This window comes from Calidris pugnax, unplaced genomic scaffold, assembly GCF_001431845.1.
Source record: "Calidris pugnax isolate Ruff unplaced genomic scaffold, ASM143184v1 scaffold1, whole genome shotgun sequence".
NCBI lineage: Eukaryota > Metazoa > Chordata > Aves > Charadriiformes > Scolopacidae > Calidris > Calidris pugnax.
The window spans coordinates 5,853,709-5,876,822 of record NW_015090800.1 but is presented as its reverse complement, the minus strand read 5'-3'; the positions used below and the strand labels follow the sequence as shown (position 1 = coordinate 5,876,822).

At 51.8% G+C, this 23,114-nt stretch overlaps 2 protein-coding genes across 12 annotated transcripts in view; both read right to left on the bottom strand.

Moving 5' to 3' along the window:
• LOC106885313 (sodium- and chloride-dependent betaine transporter-like) overlaps positions 1-515 on the bottom strand; it is a 40,999-nt gene extending 40,484 nt beyond the window's left edge. The window contains exon 1 of the mRNA XM_014937407.1: positions 429-515. The gene's annotated coding sequence lies outside the window, so the exon portion shown is untranslated. The remainder of the gene's footprint in view (positions 1-428) is intronic.
• Positions 516-9,159: 8,644 nt separating this feature from the next.
• Positions 9,160-23,114, bottom strand: part of LOC106885312 (sodium- and chloride-dependent GABA transporter 2) — a 36,344-nt gene continuing 22,389 nt past the window's right edge. For 5 of the 11 annotated variants that reach the window (XM_014937403.1, XM_014937402.1, XM_014937398.1 and 2 more), the window contains 8 exons: positions 17,240-17,343; positions 14,064-14,188; positions 13,389-13,501; positions 13,118-13,255; positions 11,888-11,990; positions 11,153-11,253; positions 10,637-10,807; positions 9,160-9,670 (listed from right to left, as the gene is read on the bottom strand). In XM_014937403.1, coding sequence (XP_014792889.1) covers positions 9,551-9,670; positions 10,637-10,807; positions 11,153-11,253; positions 11,888-11,990; positions 13,118-13,255; positions 13,389-13,501; positions 14,064-14,188; positions 17,240-17,343 — 975 coding nt within the window. In that variant the 3' untranslated portion in view covers positions 9,160-9,550. Of the gene's footprint in view, positions 9,671-10,636; positions 10,808-11,152; positions 11,254-11,887; positions 11,991-12,744; positions 12,822-13,117; positions 13,256-13,388; positions 13,502-14,063; positions 14,189-17,239; positions 17,344-23,114 lie in introns of all 11 variants that reach the window. The other 6 variants (XM_014937400.1, XR_001411423.1, XR_001411422.1 and 3 more) reach the window with 6 other exon arrangements.

Genomic DNA, 23,114 nt, shown 5'->3' with positions numbered 1-23,114 from the left:
CATCCCCATCCCTCTCTGGCCCCCTCTCATCTCTCTTTTCAATCTTTCTGCTGTCTGAGTCCTTTTATTTCTCCCTCTCTGCCGCCACAGCCTTCAGTACCAATTAACCATCTTTCAGGCATCAATTTGCTCTGCAGCTTCCCGGCAGCCCCCAGCAGCATTGCTGCCTGTCCTCTCCTGTAAGAACCACTGAAAGAAAAGGCTCTTCCCTGGGTTGATCCAAACTGTTTATTCGCTCCCCATCATCCTCCAGCTCGCTCTTCCTTTGCTTCATGTTGGGAAGCTTTTCCCCTGGCAGATTTGCTGGCCCCACTCCCCAGAGCAGGGCAGGCAGCTGGCAAGGAGCAGCTGGATGTGGGAGGACCAGAGACACCAACAGTCCCAGCGTGACATGCACACCCAGCCAGATCTGCAAATGCTCAACTCACCTGAACCCAGAGCAGGTCTCCCCAAGGCAAGCCCGTCCTGTTCTGTCCCGTCCCACCGGAGTCCAGACAAGGAATCCACTGAATGCCAAAGAGATACAGCAGGAGTTAAGGCAAAGTCTCCCCTCTCTCCTCCTCCTGTCCCTCCCCCTTCGCCAGCTCTCCCCACCAAATTATCACCCAGCTCATGTGTGGGTGGTGGGATGGCAGGAAGGGAGGTGCATCAGGGCAGGAGAACTTTCTCCCCAGCTCCCTTACAACACACACCTCTCCAGGCCTTGAACTGTGGTCCTGACAGGAGAACAAAGAAAGCAAGCAGCCCTGGTCAGGCAGGGTGAAGGCCTGGAGTTTGCAAAGATCAACCACAGCCATCAGTGGAGCAACTCCAGGACCTCTTGACCTCAGTGGGATGTAGCTCTCCCATTGCAGACCCTGCAGCACGGCCCAGGCTGGCTGCTGCACACCCCCACTGCTCTGGGGGGGCTCCAGTACTTTAATGGGGTAGTGACATCCCTTAAAATCACACTGCAAACATGCAGAATGAATTGTGTCTACCTCTGGGGACTGCTAAAGCACTGAACCTGCTTCAGCGGCCAAGCTGGAGGGAAAGCTCCCCAACCCCAACAGGCAAACGGAGCAAAAGGCAGAAAGTGGGTGGAAGGTTTGTCCCAGGCTCACACAGACCCCTCTGTGCCTGTGCCATACGCAGCCAGAGCAAACACAGCTCGTAGGAGAGGGCCCTCTCAGCAGGGAGAGACACTGCCGGAGTTTTTATTTTTACAGTGTCTGTGTGCTCGCCAGAAGTGAGCAATCCCTCCGTGCCTTTGCCTTGGCAGCTTTCTTGGTATCCACCTCAGCCCCGATGTACTTTTCCAGTGCTTCTCGTGAACAACACCAGCAGCAGGCATTTCAGTTATGCCAGCTTCTCAAGATAGTTCTTCTCAATTCGTTTGTTTGTTTTTTTTAATGTTATGTTTAATGCTATTATTGTTTTGTCTTTCGCTTTGTCTGTTAACGTGCCTGCCAAATTCCCATTGACCTTTTCATGTACCCATGGAAGTCAAACCACAGCAGCACGTGGGATGGAAGCTAGGACACATCCAGCACATGCTCCTATCTGCTCGTCTGTGTCAGCTCTCACAAGATGAGCATCCCCCGGCCCCCTCAGTGGGAAACCTGGGAGCTGACAAAAGCCCTCACATCCACAGAGCGTGGAAGTGGTAGGTTTATATGCCTGCACACTCTAAAGAGGTCGTTTGTAATGTCTCAAAAAAAATCCTCCACGGGTGCCAGAAGCCAGTGAATCAGATGACATTAGAGCGTGCCAGATTGCCTGGGGAAAAATGATGCTGGAACTGTGTGTGAAGGGAGTCACCCTTGTGCATGGCGGGATCCTCAGGATAAACTACTGAGGCCAGGGCTGGAGGCAGTAGAAGAAAATATCTCCTCCTACTTTTGGGGGTGTTTGTTTACTACCTCAGCTGACACTGGGGGCAGTTGGTCTGAGCCCACCCTGCTGGACAGTGCAAAGAGGGGGAAGAGCATCTTGGGTTGAGGGCTGGGGGGCATCCCTGGGACTGGGGAGCTCTGAGCCAGCCCAGTCTCACCCCAGAGACCCCAGTTGGGCAAGGGGGCTGAGAGGGCAGAGGGTTGGGGGTGCAGCTGGTGCAAGGCAATGCCTCTTCACAGGCAGGCAAAGACGACATGCAGTACCCAGTTTCCAGGATTAAACTTTCCAAGTGTGCCATTATTCAAAGCCCTGGACTTTCACCTACCATTTGGGCTGGTTGAGTGGGTTAGTCCCATACTCAAAGAAATACAGGCTGGTTCTTCCCTTGCAGGGGCTGGGATCAACGTTGGAGGGGCCAGGCTCCATCTTCTGCCTTTTGGGGGCCGTCCCTGAAGTCCTGAAAGACTGTAAGGTGAACGTCATGTGATGGCTACACAACACAGACACTGCCTGCCCTCCGTCCCCAAGGATGAAGGGCAGTGCCACTGCCCCTCCTGCCACAGAGGACCAGTGTGACCCAGCACAGCTGGGGGAAAGGTGCAATAGAGGTTATCCAGATATGAAAAGGGGATTGAGATAAGCCTAGGTAAGCAGAGCTGACCTAAAAACTTGATTTATCCACACTGAAGGGTTTCACAGGAACATCACAGGTTTTTTTGCAAAACTGTAGATGGGAAATGACCTGTGACATTAAGGTAAAACAAGAAGAAAGTCAAGCTAAATGAAAACTTTATCCAGCAATGTGTGAAAATCATTCTCCAGCGGGGGAAAAAAAAAAAAAAAAGGATGCTATTTCTGCTTTCCAGCCCAGAAGGTACCAGAAGCTATGCTCAGGCTTCAGAGCTTCCCACCAGGCAATAATTCACTGTGGTTTTAAGTCCTGCTACAGGCACGGGGGGGATGTTTATCCCACTGTGGCAGCCTCCACGTTAGGGACTGCACTAGTGTGACAGCCCAAACTGAAAACCAGAAATCGCCTTCTGGCCAGCTCAGCTGTGGGGTTCGGACTGTGCTCAGCCCCATCCCAGGAGAGAGCAAGGGAAGGGGTGACGCACTCCCTGACTACTAATTGCCACCTTGGCTGGCAGAGACAGCCCCCGAGCAGGCACCCTGGGCTACACAGCTGCACAGGTAGGACAAGGCTGCTAAAGGACATGGCAATCTGACTGCAGGTTTCCCTGCAGCATGGGTCCCTCCCATGGGGGTTAGCAGGGGGATTTTCAGCCAGACGCAAATTCGTGAGCAAGTGCAATGAGAAGAGCCCCAGCCAAGGCTGGCACAGGGGTCAGCACTGCCAGGGATGAGCCCGAGGAGCTTCTAGGAGGGAGATAAATGCCAGCCCCAGGATGGGCATCTTGATGCAGGGATATGTAGGGAGCTGAGGGGGAAGAAGCATCCCTCCTGGCAGCAGGGATGGGGACAGCGTAGGTAAGGCTGCTTTTAAACATGCCCAAAAGGAAAACACTGCTTTCAATAAACCCTGGAAACACTCAAAGCACCCCATACCCAGGCAGCATGAACCCCTCTTAGAGCTAGGACACCCCCCGCCGTGTGTGGCCCTGACACCAGCAGCCCTAAACTCTCCGTAACCCTCCCCACAGTGCTTTGCAAAGGAAGGGATGGCAGCATCCCACTTCACAGGCAGGAAAACCAAGACAAGAGGAAGCCCCATGGCTGTCCCCGAGGGCCAGCAGCCTTCTTGCCAGTAGGTCCTGCACATAGCCTCAAGCTGTGGGATACTCTTCTGCCTTGGCATCAGTGGATTTGCCACACGGCTGGTGCCCCCCTGCTCAGTGACTGAGTTTGGCTCAGCCATTCTGACCCCACTGTCCTGAGGATCTAAGTGATGGGGATGGGCTTCCCCACACTACTGAGCTTCATGGAAGCCACCTCAGGTCAGCAGGAGCGAGTGGCCCCTGTAGGAGGGGGCTGCCCCGAGTACACACAGGGTGCACAGGAGGAATGGGAAAGCACTGCTGGCCCACCACACAGATGGACCTGCTCTCTCTGCAGCCATCAGCCCAGAGCCTGACACATGGGTTTTCATCCCCTCCTGTCAGCAGAGTGGGAAAGGTGTCCTCAAAACAACCTGATTCCCTCAGCCTGCCATACCCAGGGTGGCTGGAGACCAGGGCTCAGCCTGCCACACCAGCCTTTGCCCTGACAGATGGCTAACCCCAACCTCAGAGATGTCCTGCACCTCTGCAAAGGTTTCTCCTCCCCACCCCACACACTGCCTGCCAGCTGGTAGTGCACCCTTGCCTCCCTTCTCACCTTCTCTTTTCCTTCCTTAGAGTACATATTGGCTTTTCCCATTATTTGGGTCTCCCCACCGTTTCCTTCCTTTTGGCCAGCTCTGACATGCCTCCCAAAGAGCCAGCCTGGAGTGGCAGGTTGCCACCATCAGCCCACACCTGGCCACACTCCCCAGCAGCAGAAACCCTGGGCCCCCATGAAGCTTCCTTCCTCCAACAGCCAGCGAGATGTAGGGCTTCAAGCCAAAACAAGTCCTTTTTTCCCCAGCCCAGCTTCTGGGAGCAGTCTGTCAGCGTGACACCTCACGGGTGCATATCCAAAATGCGCTCCTCCTCTCCAAATGTCAGGGGCTGGAGGAGGCAGGCACCGGGTTTTGTGTTGGAGACAGAGAAGCCTGCAGCCCTGGCTACCCACCTTGTTGGGCAACCAGCGGGAGAAGCCACCACTGTCCTCACTTGTCCAGACTAATCCCACCTTTTGACACCTTCTCTAACAAAAGAGGAGCAACACCGGGCACAGCGCCGCTGCTTCTTCAGTCGGGAGCTTGCCTGGCTGACTGAATGCCATGTTTGCAGAGGAGCTTCCCCTGACCGTTCGTATAACCTACTTTCTATGTTTATGGCTAATTTCTGCTTAAGTAAACCTGCGACTTCCTGCAACAGTTTCACCATCACTAATCACAAGTGAATGTAACCCAAGTAACAAGTGCTAACGAGGCTCCGCAGAGCTGTGATGGGCTCTGGCAGCCACAGCACTGCTCCTTCCCTGGGCTCCCAGAGAAGAGGAGGCTCTCAGGAGCCTCCACCTTTGGAAGGAGGAGCAGGGTGAGACATCCCCTATTTCACAGCATCCTCATTGGGGAGAGGATAATGCAAAGACAAAGGGCTTAGGAACCCAGTGTTGGCAATAAAAGTGGTCAGGAGGGAGGGTTAGCGATGCTGGGGAGACATCTGTGATCTCACAGCCTCTCCGAGTCTAACAGCAATGCTCGCTGTTGATCAGACACCAAGGAGGACCACAGAAAAAAGGCAGGCAGAGGATACATGGGTACGTGCCTGTTTGCTCCTGCTTTTCCTCCCTGCTTCTTCATGGCAGCTGATCCTACTGCTGTGGCACATGGGTTGTGACAGTAATCACCTCTGATGCACAAGGCGCAAGGACACAAAGGACAAGGTTAGTCTGCAGGGACAGAGAAGCACATCCCAAAGTGATGTGACTCTGGACAGGAGAGATGGAGAAGTGGGTAACCAAGTCACTGGTAACTTCTCAGAAATAAAGACTTTCCAAATCCGCTCCCACACACATGCTTCCCTTATCTGCACCATGCAGATCCCCATCCTGCAGGCTGCTAACCACATTAGGAGACAAGGGCTCAGCCAAACACCCTGCTCTGAGGGATATGCTCATTTGCACTGGCCTGTAGGACACACTTAACAGATTATTTGGGGATCTCTGCTTCACAGGATTACATAGCCCACACGTTAAAATGTTAATCTTACTCTGTTCTCTCTATTTATGCATCATGGCCTGTTTTCTCCCAACACATCCACCTTTCGTGTCACTGAACAGTGCCACCCAACTCACACTACATGATTCTTTACCAGACATGGAAAAATGTCTCGTATATCACTAGTGGCAAAAGGGGAAGGACCTCTAAAGGCATCTGTTCAAACATGCTGGGAGCCCCAGGGTTCAGGATTGTCCCCACAGGTACAGATGCATCCTGCTCCTGAGGTCCACACGTCCATCCCCAAGATCTGAAGTCTCTCCCCTGCCCTATGTGGACATCTCCACCCATGGAGGAGGACGGCAGGGTAAACACGGGGCCGAGACTTCCCCAGGCACCACTGACGCAAGTACTGCAGCATGGGAAAAGCAGAGCCTGGTTTTCATGCACAGATGGACGGAAAGGTCAGTCATCCTTTCCAAGCACTAATGACCTGGGGCAGAATCTCACGGACTTCTTTATTTTTATGTGAACTTCTCATTTGAAACGAAAAAAATAAAATTTAAAAAAAAAAAAAAGAAAGAAAGAAAAATGGGTCTTTAACGTCATTCTCATTTTCCTGGAAATAATGGATTGAATTTCAGGCTAAGTGGCAGATTCCAGATTCTGAAGATGGGAAATTTCCAACAACCACACATCTCGCGTCTAAAGGGGTATCATCATCTCCCCAGCTGGAAAAGGTACGAGCAGGGGTAAATTCCACAGACTGCAAGAAGAGCAGTAGTAGGCTGATATTGAATGCAATGAAAAATCCCTTTCATCATATTCCAAATCATGAACAATCACTATATGCCAAAATCACTATATTCCAAATTTCACCAAAATTCCTTCTAAATATGGGATCTTAAAAAGTTCTGTAAAAAAATGTCATGTCTGGAAATTTCAAATATATTAATTTCAGATTTAGTCCATCAACCTTCTCAATGAGCAATACAGAATATACTTGATTCATGTTTCAAGCCAGGCATCACAAGTTCCAATATTTTTTTCCACAAGTACTATCAGAAATAAGACACTTATTTAAGAAAGTCCAGCAAAACCTTTAGTTTTCTTGCTTCTCTGACCTGCCTAGTTTATCCAAAGCTCTACAGCAATTGGGTCATGTAGGAACACAGGCTTGGGAGGTTTCCTGGCTCATATATAACCAGATCAATAAACCACATGCCCAATTCACTGGACACCAGACTGTTTTGAAACAAAACAAGTCAGAATCCTTTCAGCAGACTCCCACTTTGCCTACATACAGCTGAGCAGCCTTTCTACATCAGCCATATTTTGGAGATAGCTGTGGACAATTACTGTTTTCTATTAGGGTTAAAATACCTTCCCAGTGGGCCAACCTCTTATAGATATTACTGGAAAATGAAAGTATAATTCTGTTGAAGATTAGAATTACATGAATAAAAATATCTGTTGCTGGAGCTTCCAATATGATTCACTCAAAAAGCCATCAGGAAAACATTTCTGTATTGATCTCCATTCACTCATTTATCAAAGTAATTTCTACCAGCGAGTGCCGTATCCAAATGGGAGGGCAGCTGGATGGCTCCATCCCCCATCACACTGTGCATCTCTTCCACAAGGGGCTTTTCTCTGGATTTCTAACCTCTTTCCTACCCTCAGCTCACACATGAGCACCATGAAGCACTGTGGCAGCTGAGGAATGCAGAGCTCTGAGGCTGCCCAGGAAAACAGTGACAGCCAGTTGAGTCCTGATGTCCTGCTCCCCAGCCCTACACCTTCAGCATCCCCAGTGTTCTCCTGGGGCAGTGAGGGAGGTGTACAGAAGCCCGATGGCTGAGGTTTTGGTAGGGGAGGCACAGGGCTGACCACGGGGACTTCACCCATGGTTGCACATTCAGCCTAGCAAAGGAACCCGCCTGCCCCAGCGTCCCCATAGAAAAATAGGCTGGGAAAAGGAAAAACCGGCTGGAAATAAGATGAGGTTTCCACAGCTACTCTGGAAAAGAGCCAACAAAGCCCCAGAGGGCCACAGATCGGTGGGCTCTCCCCTCCTGGAGGTTAAAATGGCACTACCACAAACCCTTCCTGCAGCAATCCCCTCCCCAGCAGCAATCCCCTCGGTACTCAGCACTCCTCAGTTTCACAAGTGAAAGCTTGTGAGCCCTTCTCATCATCGACCTGTGTCCCACCTCAGGTCACCAGGCTCCAGCAGCACTAAACTAGGGAAAACCGCGCCTTAAACAACTCACCATTGCCTATAGGTCCTCGGGACTAGTACGTGCCTCAACTGGGATCAGCATTCCCCATGGGGGGCAGCTCTCTGCAGAGACAATCTCAACAGGCAAAAGGAGGAAAACCAGCCCCATCCATCCCTGGAAGTGTTCAAGGCCAGGCTGGATGTGGCTTTGAGCAACCTGCTCTAGTGGGAGGTGTCCCTGCCCATGGCAGGGGGGTTGGAACTAGACGATTTTTGAGGTCCCTTCCAACCCAAACCATTCTATGATTCTATGATCATGACCCAGGGGAAATATTTCCCCCCGGCCCTATGGCTAGTGAACGGGCAGCCACAGGCCCTGCGAGCAGAGCCAAACAGGCCCCCAGCTCAGAGCATCTTCTGAAGGGGGGGGACAGGAGGGTTCTGGGGGGCTCCCGGCCGTCGGTGAAGTCCTGGGGCCACCTTGTGGCTAATGGCGTGGATTGCTTTAATGTGCCTCTCGCCTCTCCCCGCGGCCGTGCCCACTGGTGTCCGTGTGCTCTTCGGGAAGCCCAGCATCTCCGGCTGCTGGCTCCGCTCTGCCCGGGCTCCGGCTTCCTCGGGGTTTCCTGGGAGTCATCCAGCTTCCCAGGGTGACGTGTCCTTTGGCTGCCCTCCTCGGATGCTGGGGCTACAGCACTCAAAACATGAGCTCTTTGATATTTTTTTTTTTTATTATTTTTTCTGTTTTGTTTTTTAAACCCAAACAGCCTGGAAACTGGGGGCCCTGTTTGTTGACACAACACGCAGATACTGCTTCCACCACACAGCCTTTCTTCCAGAGGCAGGAAAACCAAAAATGACTGGGTTCCAGAGCACCTGGAAGGCAGTCAGCACAGAAAAGACATAGACGTGCAAGAGACAAGGGACAGTTTCCCATGATCCTTTGCTTGCACAAAAAAAATGCCAACCCACACTCTTCTCTCAGACCCCAGGAATAGCCCAGTGACTCACCAGCCAGATGACTCTTTTGGCTAGGAGCTGGCAATGGCTCCAGCAGAAGGTGGCATTGCACTCTACGCTTCACCTAGGTACCTCTAGACCTACTGCTTGTAGGGGGGCCTCCAAAGTGGTGTTCCCTGTCTTCCTTCCTACCCTATCTTCTGGCCACCCTCCCATACCGATGTGCCAGTGCCACAGAGCTCCAGACCTGAACGCCCAGCACAGCTCCACTAACACACATCCCACCAAACATGCTGTGAGCAAGGGATGCTGGTGAGACAAAACTCAGACAGAGCAGATCTAGAGGGGGGGAAAAAAAGGGTTTAATGGAATGAATGGAGAAGCTCCCAAAGTCCAGACTGGAGCCACACTTCTGAGGCTCTCTGACACCCTCCATTCCAGGATCAGTCCTTCCATTACGCCCACCAGAAGGCCGGGGGTGCTCAGGAACCCTGTTGCTTGATCTGCCCCTTCAAAGCCCTCTCCAGGGAGAGGATTAAGGTGCATTTCTAACTCCATGCAGACCATCTCCACGGCAGCCTCTTCCTCAGCCCTTCAAATCTTCCAGGGAAGGGAGCTCAGCCCAGAAATCCCTCTCTCCTTGGCAAGTGAAGAATCCTTGTGTCATCCAACAGGTGGTAAAGGCTGTACAGAAACCGTCCTGGGGGGAGGGGGGGAGAGCCACACTGGTCCTAGCAATGAGATTCAAGCTCTGTCAGCATCAGGAGGCCAGGTCTGGTGGAGGGATGGGGCTGTCCGGTGCCTGGCCTGGAAGGCAAGTCCTCAAGTGGGCAGGTCAGTTGGCGGAGCCTCTGGAAAGCAAAGGCAGGCATTGAACGCGGTCACAAGGACAAAAGGTGACCTGGGCCCTCCCCTTCCACTGACAGGTATCATTCACCCACCCAGTCTGGTGCCTAAATGCCGGAGATGTCCCAAGTAAGGACAGTCAGCATTTCAGAAACCAAGGAGATAAACTCAATCGTGGAATCACTTGTCCCAAGACAAACACCTAGCATGTGGAAGACCTGAGACATAGTAGGAAAGCTCTGTCCTCCATTTGCTTCAGGCCAGGGCTAGAAAGCATTCCAAAGAAAGGTTGCTGCTGTGGACCTTGCTATGCTCCCACAGCTGTGCCCAATCCTCCGTGCTGGACACGGGAATAAGTGGCCCATTGCTGTAACAAACCATTCCTGAGCACTTGCAGGAGTCAGAGAACAAGTGGGGTCCTGAGGTATCAGGATGTCTGGGAAACCTCTAGTGAGCCATGGCAGGGACAGGATGCCTGTTTGGAGCAAGGTCTGCTTTTCCATGTTCCCGGCTCTCCCGAAGCACATTCAGGGCAGCCAGAAATGGGTCACAGAAGCTCCAGGAGCTGGGCAGGCCCAGGCCGTTGACACTCAGCTGCCCACAACACTCATGGGATCTGGAGCTTCCTCAGAGCAAGTCCCCACAGCTCGGTCAAGGGCAGTCTTCAAACAGACTCGAGGCACTGGAGATCATTTTTATCCTCTCTGTCTAATGAACTTTCTCCTAATGGTGCTTGCAAAGAGACAAAAGCAATAAACAAAGGGCACCAAGAGGCGACAGCCAGCTTGGAGCAGCCCTCCAGCCAGGCAGAACTTAATAAAACCAACAATCAGTTATAGCAATGGACTCACTCAATCGATTTATTCTAGGCTCCCTGCTAATTAACCTGCAACACACAAATGATCCCCTTGCAAGGTTGGACTTCAACACACAAGTGCAGCCTGTGCCCTGATCCCAGAGCACAGCCTCACCTCTCTGAGGGAGCCTTTGATGGTGAAGAGTTTGTAGACAATCCAGAGAGGGATGCACACCATGGAGGAGAGGGCCAGCAGCCAGCCCAGGGTATCCCCCCACCACGGGTACACATACTTCTTGTTGTAGGTCAGCGGGGTGTATTTGATCAGAGAAAACAGGAAGGTAGCCTGGCAATGTGGAAGAGACCAAGAGAAAAAGAGCAAGAAAATCAACACCATTAGCCAAGAGAGGTCTTCCTGGTGAGTCCACACCTGCACAGAGCCTCCTGGTAACAAAGAGCACCCCAGGACAGCAACAGAGGAGACATCAGTTTGCTGCTGACCTGGGTCCCTCTCCCCCTTGTTCAGCCCCAAAAGCCATAAACACACAGAACAGGAGGCTCCCAAAGTTCAGGCCACATAACCCCCTACACATATGCACATCCCTCTGCATATAGGTAGATATCTGTATCGCAGAGGCAACCAGCTCTGCCCATGTCCCTCCCCACAGCTCCTCTTCTTGTGGGCTCTCACCATGCAGACCGCTGGGGTGATGAAAAGCCAGCAGTATTTGATGATGGGCCATGGCCGGTAGCCGATCATATCTTCAATGTTATCGTAGAAACGCTCAGCACCTGTGGCAGAGGAGAAAGATGCCTCACTGCTACCAGGGGAGGACGGTGAGCAGGGCCCTGCTCCACCACTGTTTAGGTGCTCCCCAGAAGGCAGAAGAGGCATTAACTTCAGCACAGCCCACAGCCCAGTTGTGGAGCTCACCAGGAGTGTGGACAGCTTCAGTTTTTGTCCTGGACTAACATCCTTTTGCCCCCCAGAACAGTCCAGTGGGACAGCAGGGTCAGCCCCTCGGCTGGCATCTCTCAGGCTAGGACCTAAACCCAGATGGTTACCCATCCCTTGGGAATATCAAGGCTGAAAGAGGGCTCTCAAAACTGTTTGAGGGTCTCAGACTCCTCTATACACAGGCTGGGAAAAGATTTCCCAGCCAGCTTCAAGTCCCCACAAGGAAAGAGGGCCTCAAAAGTAGGGGCACATAAGAACATGCTGGGGATATCTGCCCAGGAGATCCCCTAGGGTGTTGCTGTGACGAAGCCTCTGCCAGCTGAGTCCACAGGCACCAGAGCCAGGGTTTAGAAGTCTGCCTTGCACTGCGAAGCGATTGCCAAGAGAAGCTATGGACCAGCATATTTAGGATGGACCAAGCGAGAGCCTGAGAGACCAGAGTTGGGGACCACCCTGGTTCATACTCACCATAGACCCAGGCGATGCAGAGAGTCTCGAAGATGGCCACAAAGAGCAGGCACATGCCACTGGCAGCATAGTAATCAAAGAGCTGGAAGACATACATCCCACCCTGGGAAGGGCCAAGCGGGCAGCGAGGCAAGGTGGGGAGGGAAAGAGGGGAGAGGAATCAGGCACAGGCAAAGAGCTCCAGCCAGAGCAGGAAACAACATCTTCCCCAGAGATGGAGGCACTTTCCTCTCTCTGGGGCCTGGTTTTAGCCAAGAGCAAAGGCCATGTCCCTGGTGGTCAAGAACTGATGGAGACATGGAGCTGCCCTGCTGTCAGGAGTCTATGCAAACCCTTCATTCCAGGGCAGGGGAGGGCAAGTGGCTGCCAGAGGTCATGGGGATATTTTAGGAGAAGGCAAAAACAAAGCAGCTCTTGCAGCTGGAAACGAGGGTGAAAACCTCCTTTAGAGACACAATTAATCTAATTTACTTTAGCCTCCCCTTCCACCCCAATTTGCAGAGGGAAGTAGCTGTGGTGGCAGTTTTGCAAGCAGCTATTGCTGTGGGCACAGAGGCTGGCAGCTCCACTGCCCAGGTCTGGAAGGCTGTCTGCAAAATGGGCCCACAGTGTAAGTCCAAGCACAAAGCTGCAAGGTGTGACATCGAAGGCGGATTTTTCAAAACTATGCCCAAATGAAAACAGAAGATGCAAAGAGCATCACGGCAGCATCAATCCCCGCACACATACTGCTAGTAGGAGTTAAAGGTTTTAAACCACAACAGTTTAACTCCCAGGGAATTAATCACAACAAGGGGAACATATATGAGATCGGTGTAATGGGTGTGGGCACACTCAGGCACACCAAATTTCCTTACACCAAACGCTCGTGTAGCTCCATCCAGGAGGAAAGAGAAGGACAAAGGCGCTCCCCTCACCATGCAACAGGCTGCAGCTGTAAAGGTTTGGCTCATGTAAAGATAAATCTATAATGGGCTGTCCCATGGGCTGTCCAGAGCTCAGATTATCAGTCTTGGCAGGAGAAGTGTCAGGACTGTGACTGGCACAAGGGGCAAGGGCTAGAAGGGAAAATGTGAGCGCCACGAGGAAGCTTCCCCCAGGCACTTCACAGCAGTTTGGGGCTCACCCACAAGCTCTTGGCTCTAGCACGGACCCCACCACCCACCAAGCCCCCTTGGCATGGCACTCAGACCCATCAAGCACCAGGCAGGTGGTCTGAGCCCAAAATACCTCTGTGAGCATCACCAACCCGACCAGATAGGAGAGGATGGAGACCAGAAGGATGAGGGTCTCCCGGCGGTTCTTCTTGCGGAAGATGGTGGGGTACATGTCCACAAGGGCCGTGACGAGGCTCTCCACGCAGACAAACTGCAAAGAGCAGAGATCTCACCTCTGTCAGCCCATCCTGACCAGCTCCCCAGCCCCACTGTCTCCTCCTCAGCCAAGTTCAAGCCAGTCCCAAAGGGCTCTTATCCAACGGGGGATTGCCTTGTGCCTTTACCTGGCTATCCAGTCCCAGCAAAACAACCATCAGGAAGAAGAAGCACGCCCAGAGCGGGGAGAAGGGCAGCATGACCACAGCCCGAGGGTAGGCGATGAATGCCAGGCCAGGCCCTGCAGGGAGAAGTGCTTTCAGAGCAGGCAGCAGCAGCAGGGCACGGCTGGTCCAGACCCACCTGAGGCAGCCACCCGGCCAAGACACAGCCTGAAACCACACAGACCTCTCACTCCAGCTGTACGTGAAACCCAGGCTCCTCCAGGAGCAGAGGAGCCCAGCAGGAAGGGAGGGAAAGAGGACACAGCAAGCTCTGGCTGCATTGCCATCACAAGGGCTGGGAGCTGGGGGAAGCCTCTGAGCCCAGGGGAGCACAGCACAAGCCCGGGCACATGCCATGTGGCACCTCACCCCCACACTGAGAGACAGCAGCTGCCTAACCCTTGCACACATCTTGTGTTGACCTCAAGACACAGCCATTGCATCTTAACATTTCATGAGCGTGCATTTGTGTCTTCCTGGCTTCTGGAGGCAGAAAGCAGGTCTTCCCACCAGGATGGGAACCTGCAGCTGCAATATGGTTTGCCCCAGGGTGGGTAACCTGCAGGCACGCTCCCCTCGCTGAGTGGGGGCAGACAGCAGCAAACCCCCCCATCTCTGTCTCACCGCAGCCCCACTCACCCGATTCAGCCACCTCGGCGATGGGTACACCCTGCTCCCCCGCCATGAAGCCCAGGATGGAGAAGATGGCAAAGCCGGCCACAAAGCTGGTGCCGCTGTTGAGGAAGCAGAGGGCCACGCAGTCCCTGGGAGGAGGGGGCACAGCATCAGCCAGGTATGACCCCCACACCATGGTAACTCCCCAGGGCAGCACCCACTCTCCCCCCGCAGCCACTGTGTCCACTGCAGGCCCTCTCTCCCAGCACCCCCACATCTCAGCTCAGCACCAGGAGCTGCAGGAGGATGTCCCAGACAACACAGCAAGGTCTCCCCCAGTGAAAGCATTCTCCAAGGTTAGCAGAGATGCACTCCTCACCTAAGTTCATGAGATAGTCTTTCTACACATCTAAATGTGTGATTTCTTTAAATTTTTTTTTTTTCTCTCTCTCTCTCCTGGTCCCTCCTGTAGCAGACAGTACCAGAGATTATTTTTGCCTGAGAAGGGGGCATGGTCTTTTTTTGTTAATAGATTTCTCAGACCTGTCACAATCTTCTTGGTTCTCAGCACTAGTGGATATCTCCTGGTCCTCCCATTATGGGAAAAAGATGAACAGAGCCATCCAATTTATTTTCTCTGATCTATTCTCTTTTGTCTCTGTTTCATCTCATTCTCATCCATCTATGTTTTAAACTAAGCATCTCTTATCTATCCAATTCCTTTTCACGCTCCAGTCTCCCTAGTCCTCTTGTGACTGCCACCCTGGGGACAACAATAACATTTGCAGCATCTTTCCGAGATATTCTGAACCAAACTGAACGCACCCCTTCTGGCATTTCGTGGCCCACTCTCACTTTATTAAATGCTATTTTGCAAATCCATTGTGATTTTCTGTATCAGTCTTTAGATATCTAGCATTTTGGGGGCTTCATGCTCCTCCCTTGCATGTTAACTAGATCTATTCACAGTCTGCAACCATTTTTAGAGAGAAAGTACAGTTTGCACAAAGCCCCTACATTGTAAAAATTCAGATTATTCCTTCCAAAGCTCACCTCTGCATTGTCAAGTACTACCTAGCATCAGTGTTCTGCCTTTGCACCTGGTTTCTAAGGCAGGAGAGACTGAACAGTGACAGGACAAGAGGAAATGGTCTCAAACTTGAACATAACAAGTTCCATCTAAACACAGAGAGGAACTTCTTCACTTTGAGGGTGGCAGAGCACTGGAACAGGCTGCCCAGGGAGGTGGTGGAGTCTCCATCTCTGGAGACATTCAAAACCCACCTGGACGTGTTCCTGTGCAACCTGCTCTAGATAGACCTGCTTTGGCAGGGGGTTGGACTAGATGGTCTCCAGAGGTCCCTTCCAACCCCATATCATTCTGTGATTCTGTGAAAGAGGCCTGCAGGGTGAGTCCCCATGAATCTCCTGACTGGTAAGCAGGGTCACGCTCCACCAAGCTCAGCTAACCCAGTGGAAACCCACACCAGAACCTTGTTTCTCCAGTTGCTGTGAACTGCCACTCAAATTTTATTCTCAGACGTTTTATACAAATTCCCATTTATTTCAAATTGTTCCTCTTCCTTCATGGTACTTCTCCCTCTTTCCCCCAGATCTACGCATGACAGGTCAAACACTTCTCAGAAAGGCACGGGCTGGGAGATACTCTCCAGTCACCTGGTAGGTGAGCAGTGGTATCGTGGTGGAGGGTAACGTGGGGAGTGGCCAAAGAGGTTTCTTCAGATTTTCTCTTGAAAGAGAGCCAGGGAGCCCTGATGATATTCCTTACTGTCCCAGACAGTGAGAAATGGTCTGTGCCATTTGGTGCCCTCTTGGGCTGCTGCCCACATCCTTTTCTCCTCCAGGTCACTTGACATGGATAACTGAGTGAGGCACCATGCTGGTGTCCCTCTGCCATGTTAAAGCCTGATCCTGTCTTCCTATGCAAATCAAGGCTGCAGAGCACAGGACTGACTCATTAAAACTGGGTCCATGTTTGGAAAGAAAGCTGTTTGGAGGTTTGACACCAAAACTAAGAACAATTTCACCAGCAAACTCAAATAGCATAAAGGATCTGTCTGTGAACAGACCTGTAGCACTCCCAGCTGCAGCTACAGAAGCTCTTCACAACCTTGCTGCTAAGCAGCCCCTGTCATCATCTCCATGCTACACATCCAGACTGCAGATGCAAAGGGCTAATGCCCAAAGACGTGCAGCAGGCCAGAGTCAGACCCACTATCTCTTCTTTTCCTACAGCTTTTTCTCACAAAACTGCATCTTGGAAAAGGGACATGAAAAGGAAGAAGAGTCCTAGCCCGGCTGCTGTTGGAGAGGCATCCCTACAGAGGAAAGGTGAAGAGAGAGAAAAATGCCAAGCAAGAACCATGGAGCCGGTGGTCTGCTTGGACCTTCCAAGGCAACAACTACAATTCTGAATTTAAAAGACAAGGGAAGAACCCAGTGCCAGGAACAACGCGGTCAGAAGAGAAAGAGTGAGAAGAGAGGTGGGTGGTTTTAACTAGAGGTGTCTTCCACTTACATTAGCCTTTTACCCCTGGGAATACAGCTCCAGATGCTGGATACATCTACAGCAAAATAAGTAATTTTCACCTGACCACTTCAACTTGACAGCCTGAATCTATCTGACAACCTGGCCCAGCTCTGTTCAAGGGCAGTCCAGCCACAGGGAGATTACATAAGAAACAGAAGTCATATCTGCAGGCTTCTAGGTAGATCATAGACAGCACATAGGAACCCAGAGCACTGAGAACTGTGCAAGACGCTAGGTCCAAATGAACCTATGAAGGATAAATCACAAGGTGGAAGGACTCCAGTGTAGACCCATTAGATCTCACAGCTCTGCTTCCCCTATGGCTACTCATGCACCCGTGTAGTAGGGAAGGTTGTGGTGTGGGCTGGGTCCACAAAGCTGGTGAAGAGGATCTGAGTTTGTTGGGTCTCAGCTGGTGTGGAAGAGGGAGTTTGTTATCCATGGTTAGGGACAGAAAGTTCCCTTGGGTAGAAAGCGCAGAGAGCTGGATTTGGGGAGGAAACACCTGGAAAGAGTGTTCTTACACCTTGAGTAGAAACAGAAAACACAACGCTTCGAAAAGCCAGCAGCCTCCAGCAGTTCACCAGCCTATGCACACTGATATTCAGGGAGGGGAAGGCTCTAGGCAGCAGAGCCGTGCTCCAGTTACCTGTAGCAGTTGTTATGGTATTTGTTATAGCTGCCCAGAGCTGTCAGGCATCCCAGACAAATTGCATACGAAAAGAAGATTTGAGTGCCTGCATCCATCCAGACCTGCAAGGGAGATGCAAACACAGGTGAGAAGACAAGGCCAGCACAGAGAGCAGACACTGCATGGATGCGAAGAGGCAGAGCCCCAGGGGCTGCCCTAACCAGCAGAAAGGCCAGTGATCAGGAGGTGGGCAATACCCAGCATTGACACGTGCCTTTTCTAGGGATGATTACACAGTGCCAGGAATCACAACACTCAGTGAGGCACCCAGGGGGTGCCTAGAGTGCCAAAGGGAAGGGATGCGTGGGGAACCTTGCAAAACCACAGCACGTATAGCCCTTCATCACCATAATCTCTTTCTTCCTTGGGTAAATCTGCAGAACCCTGTGACTCTCCAGAACCTCCCAGCAGCCAGAGACCAAATGAACGCTTTTTAAGGGAGCCGAAAGAGCCCTCTGGTAGCACAGAGGGGGGACTTGATTTGGGCAAGCCTGGTCTCCCACTGGGTAGCAGAGGTACGTATAGCTTCTGGTGGTGGCCACCCTCTCCAAGACCTAATTTAAAAGCTCCAAAACCTAAAAGAAAATTAACTGGGGACATGAGGAGTACTAGAAATAAACAGAGTTGTTTGCAAAAGACAGCTCCTAAAAGAAAAAACAAGAATTCTGTTAGTCCCACGAGGCACCTTTGAACTCCACTTCGCTCTCGCTGTCAATAACACATCCCAGTGCTCCAAGGCTGACATTTGTCAATGCCAAATTTGACCTGAAAGCCTAGCAGTGTGCAGTCACCAATGCAACCACCGCCACTGCCTTCTGCAGGGAACAGCAAAAGCAGGAACCAACAGGGAGGAATGAAGCAATGACAAAGATTATTAATTAAACCCTCTGTTTCCTAAGATCTTTCTTCCTAAGGGGTTTATAAAATAGAGATAGGACAATCATTCAACCAGTGCTGAAGGGTGGCCATATTCTAAAGACAAAAGAGGAGCTGGCCAGGAAAGAAAAGCAGAAATAAGTATTACAGAGACAACTTTCATGAGAAAAGTCTCTATTTGGCTATACCCTCCTTCCCCAGAGTAGCAGTGCTAGTGAGCCCTCAGATAAACACCGGCCCTGCCCCAGGATCCCCTGTGAAAAGAACAGAAGTCAATGGAAAGCACCACAAATGATTTTGATGACTCCAAATCATACCTGTACCTGTCAGCCAAGACCTCATGTCTTGAGGCAATGGTCAGCTGGGAAACACCTGCCCAACCAATTCTGTTGCTCAGGCCACCCTTCACCTCACATGGGCTAGAACTGCTCTCCCTGACTGTCCTGTAAGCGTCTTCAGCCCCATATACCTTCTCTTCGGTCCATGAAAACCCTGTTCACAATTTCACAAGGAGTCAGATCAAATCTCTTATTTATAGAATGGGAAGGGACAGATGATGAGGTGGGACTGGGACAGCCAGTTCAAGTCACTGGGACATTGAAAAAGTAATTGACCTTGGTGTATTTTACTCTTTTTGGAGGAGCTGCATGGGGAGGTGCATTTAGAGAACATGCTAGTAGCTCATTTTTGCATTTCAAAGAGATTAGGAAAAAATCAAGGCCCTTTTTATAATTGATTCCTAAAGCATCACTATGCTGGTGAGCAGTAAGGGCACAGCCTTCCCTTTTTAGCTACTTTTTGGGCACAGCGAGTCACAGAGTTGAACTGGACCAACTGACACGTTTGCATCAATAATTTTAGCATCTTTGCACGGATTGGGGTGAAATGTTTTGTTAGGTTTGATTTTTATTTTGCTGTTCTTTGCTAGAACTCTGTTTTATCGCCAAAGCTCGAATCACACCCTCTCATGGGCTTTGGACCTCTTGTATTTCAATTTGTCAAGATAACAAGACTTCTGCCATCAAACTGCCTACCCCACGCTTGCTATAGCATTGGACCCAGTCGACAAGTATCAACCAGATGGAACAGGTGGTAGAAACCTCAAGGAGGTTTCAACTACTTAGGAATTTCACAACAGCCAAGGAAGAGGAAAAAGACAGGAACTCAGTGTCTCCACTGAGTAGAAAGCTACAGGGAGGAAGAGTCAACCAGTGTTAAATATCTGATAAATCATACAAACAAGAAACATGAGAAATATCCCAGGGGTAGGAAAAGAACTGGTGCTTTACCAGCCATGGTAGAAGCCCAATAACAAGACAACAAGCTTCATTAGCTCTGTGGTTTATAAAGTGGCTCGTTTCTAAAACTCAGTGATACCCCTGACTGGGCAGCAGAGACCAACATAGGGTCTGTGGGCTCTCCTCCCTACCCAACAAAACACCCGTGGGGTGCACACTGGGCTGTGTGGGAGTCCAGCCCCAAAGGCATGTCTTTAGGAAATATAGGACCTGCCTTAGCATATGCCCCCATTTGAAGCAAAGCAGCCTGCAGCCGAAACTGTAAATAAAGCTAAGGTTAGCTTGCAGAGCTTATGATCCTACTTAGCATGACTGTGAGCACCAGCTCAGGCTACATGCACGTTATTTCCAATTTTAAAAACTCTCGGGCCAAAGACCAAGCCATCTTTGTGTCCTTCCCAGCCCCCTAGCAGTTCCTAAATTGCTTGGAGGACAACGGACTGCAACAAGGCTGATGCTGTGGGTGCTCCTGACCCACGAGTGATGGATCTGAGCAGTGGCAGCAACTCCCAGTACTGCAGGATCACAGGGCTCGGAAAGGGCCTCAGCCCATCTGTGGTCCAGCCTCCTCCTCAAGACCCTCACGAGAAGCACTGCTGCCCACCTGGCCACGGGGACTCACAGGGGCTACACAGACCACTCACTTCAGAAAACAACCACCCAAATCTTCCCTCCCCAACCTGCTGCCTGTGCTCATCTCTGTCCCTGCGGTGACTCAAAGAAATGCTTTTTTTCAGCCCTTCCAAGACCCCCCCTTTCCCTCCTGTGCTGCTGCTCAACAGCCTCTCGCTATTTTAGTATTTCCACTCTGATTGACGGGGCTCACTGGGTCAGGCAGGGCTCTCTTTCCCCTGCAGATAAAAGCGTGCTGCTCTTCTCCAGCCACTGCTCCCAAAGAGACCCGTAAAGTTTATCCTGGTCAGATTTCACTGGCACATCGGCAGCATGGGCATTTTGATTTGATTGTGGTCTGCAGTTTTCTAAGCCATCTAGTTTATTTAATTCATAATTCAATTTCCTTGAACATGCTGTTTACTCCAGTTTGTAATAACCTTCTACTCGCTGCGTTTAGCCAAAGCCCTCACACCTGAGCTGCACTTATGGCCTATAAGAGGACAAACTCCTTCAGCCCTTAATTTTCTCAGCAATATTCACTTTATTACATGTGCTGGAATTTAATAGCTCCCTGTACTGAAACATATCCTTCCTTAGGAAGATCTCAAAGCACTTACAAATAACAGTAAAGACCATTTTCAAGCAAAATGTTATTAAACCCTAGTGTATGTCATACATCAAATACAGGTGCCATGCTGAGACGCCCCAAACTGTCCCCATCAGCAAGCAGAGATGACACAGCATGAAGGGGGGACATACTGTGTGGAGGGCCACACTCGGTGTAATGCAGAGAAAAGAGCAAAGACCACCCAAGCCTTGAGCTGCGGTTCAACTAGTGTTTCTTTCGCACACGACACCACAGCTCACAGCTCAGCCCATGGCGCTGGTGCTGCCCACCAGCCACACCATCCAAAGGCATTGCTTCAGCCCAGCCTTAGGGAGATCTAGATGGGAGATCTAGATTCCTAAGATTTCACCTCGAGGCGCCCAGGGCACCATTTTCAGCTTATTGCTTTTTTCCCCATCACTCAGGGCTGGCTCACAGACCCCAGCCCACATCCCACAGCACTGCAGCAGCACAGGGCTGTGTGGCCCTGGGGTCCTGCTGCAAATAGCCACTGCCATGCTGCACCAGGCTGAGGGAGCTGGGGTTGTTCAGCCTGAAGAAGAGGAGGCTCCGGGGAGGCCTAATAGCAGCCTTCCAGTACCTGAAGGGAGCCTACAGGAAGGCTGGGGAGAGCCTGTTTAGAAAGGCCTGCAGTGACAGGACGAGGGGCAATGGCTTCAAGCTGGAGGGGAACAGATTTAGACTGGAGATCAGGAGAGGGTTCTTCACTGTGAGGGTGGTGGAGCACTGGAACAGGTTGCCCAGGGAGGTGGTTGAGGCCCCATCCCTGGAGATATTCAAGGAGAGGCTCAACGAGGCCCTGGGCAACCTGGTCTAGTTGGGGGTGTCCCTGCTGACTGCGGGGAGATCGGACTAGATGGCCTTTGGAGGTCCCTTCCGGCCTGGGCAATTCTATGATTCTATGCACCACCTAGGTCAATGTTTTCCCTCATCCTCATTTACCCCAGGAGAGAGGAGGCAGGGAAGGAGCCACTGACACTTCCAGAAAGCATTCCTGGTCCTTCTGCCTTCCCTGCACTGAGCCAAGCATCATGTTCCCAGCCCCAAGCCCCAGCTGTTTGGAAAATACATCCTTGGACTCCTTGGGAGTGGGGGACGGGGGATTTATTCCCCGGTTAATCTCCCTGTGCAGGCACTCAAGGCCCCCACAATGCCCCGACCTCATGTAACCCCCACACCCTGGGGCAGCAGCTGACCCACAGGGACATTTTAACACCCAGGGAGCCCTCCCACTGCTGGGTTTCTTTAAACACTGCATGAAAACAAACAGGTTTCTGGTTCATCCCAAAGAGCACAGCTGTCTGCCCCAGGGTGGTGCAGAGGAGTGAGGGATGCTCCGAGGAATGCTCCTTGCTGGCGGGGAAGCTGGGCTTTACGGTCCTCCCCTGCCCTGCTGCTTTTGGGCGGACAGAAAGACAGACGGCTTTATTCCTTCCTGCCATGTCAGCGCTGAGATCAGACCCAGCAGGGCTGCGTGGCCACAGCCAGCCAGCCACCTGGGTCCCCGGGGCCAGCAGGGCTGGTGAGAGGCGTGGGAGGAAGAGGAGGAGGAAGCCCCACAAGGTAAATACAGCTGTGGTTCAACCCTGGAGGATGCTCAGCTCCACCAAGGGGGAGGAAGGGACTGCCAGCACTCCCTCCCTGCTGCCCTGAACCTGCCCCGCCATCCCCTGGGCAAGGACAACAGCAGTGCCTGGGCTGGTAGACCCTCTGTGGGTAGACCCACAGTGCCAGCAGCAGCCCATCCACCCACACACACAGTGGGTCACCCTCCAGCACAAACACAAACAACACTCGCCTTGAGAAAAGGGGAAGCGGGAGGCCGGCAACAGCACAAACCAAGTGCACGGGGTCAAGTTAAAGGCTTGCTGGGGAAAAAAAAAATAAATAAGGGGAACAAATAATATTTAGCAGGCCCAGAGTCGCCCTTCCCTTCTTGCTGGGAAGCAGCGGCTCTCTCTGGCTGCAGAGCAGCAGCAGGAGGGGGCCTGAATTTGGAGAGGATCTGGGGGATCTGACCCCTTCCCCAGCGTGGCTATGGAGGCCCATGGTTCACCCAGCGGGTCACAGCTCTACAAGATGCACGCACATCCCACCCTCCCTGTGGTGGCCCGAGGGGCTTGTCCTCAGAGTAGCCACAACAGAAAGAGCTGCTTCAGTGCAAAACGTTGAGCCAGACCCTGGCAGAACTCCCTCTCCGGACACAGGCACAGCGGGCACCTCCCCAAAGAGCCAGGGGCACCTTCATCTCCTGCCTCCCCCTTCCTGCCACATCCATGGGGATGCAGGAGCCTGTGGGGTTTGCGCAGGGGCAAACGCCACTCCAGAAAGCGACCTCCAGGGGAATGGTTGCAAGAAAACGAGAGGGAGGTAGGGAGGGTTATTTGAAAAGCAGTGCAGATGAGAGAGGGAGAGA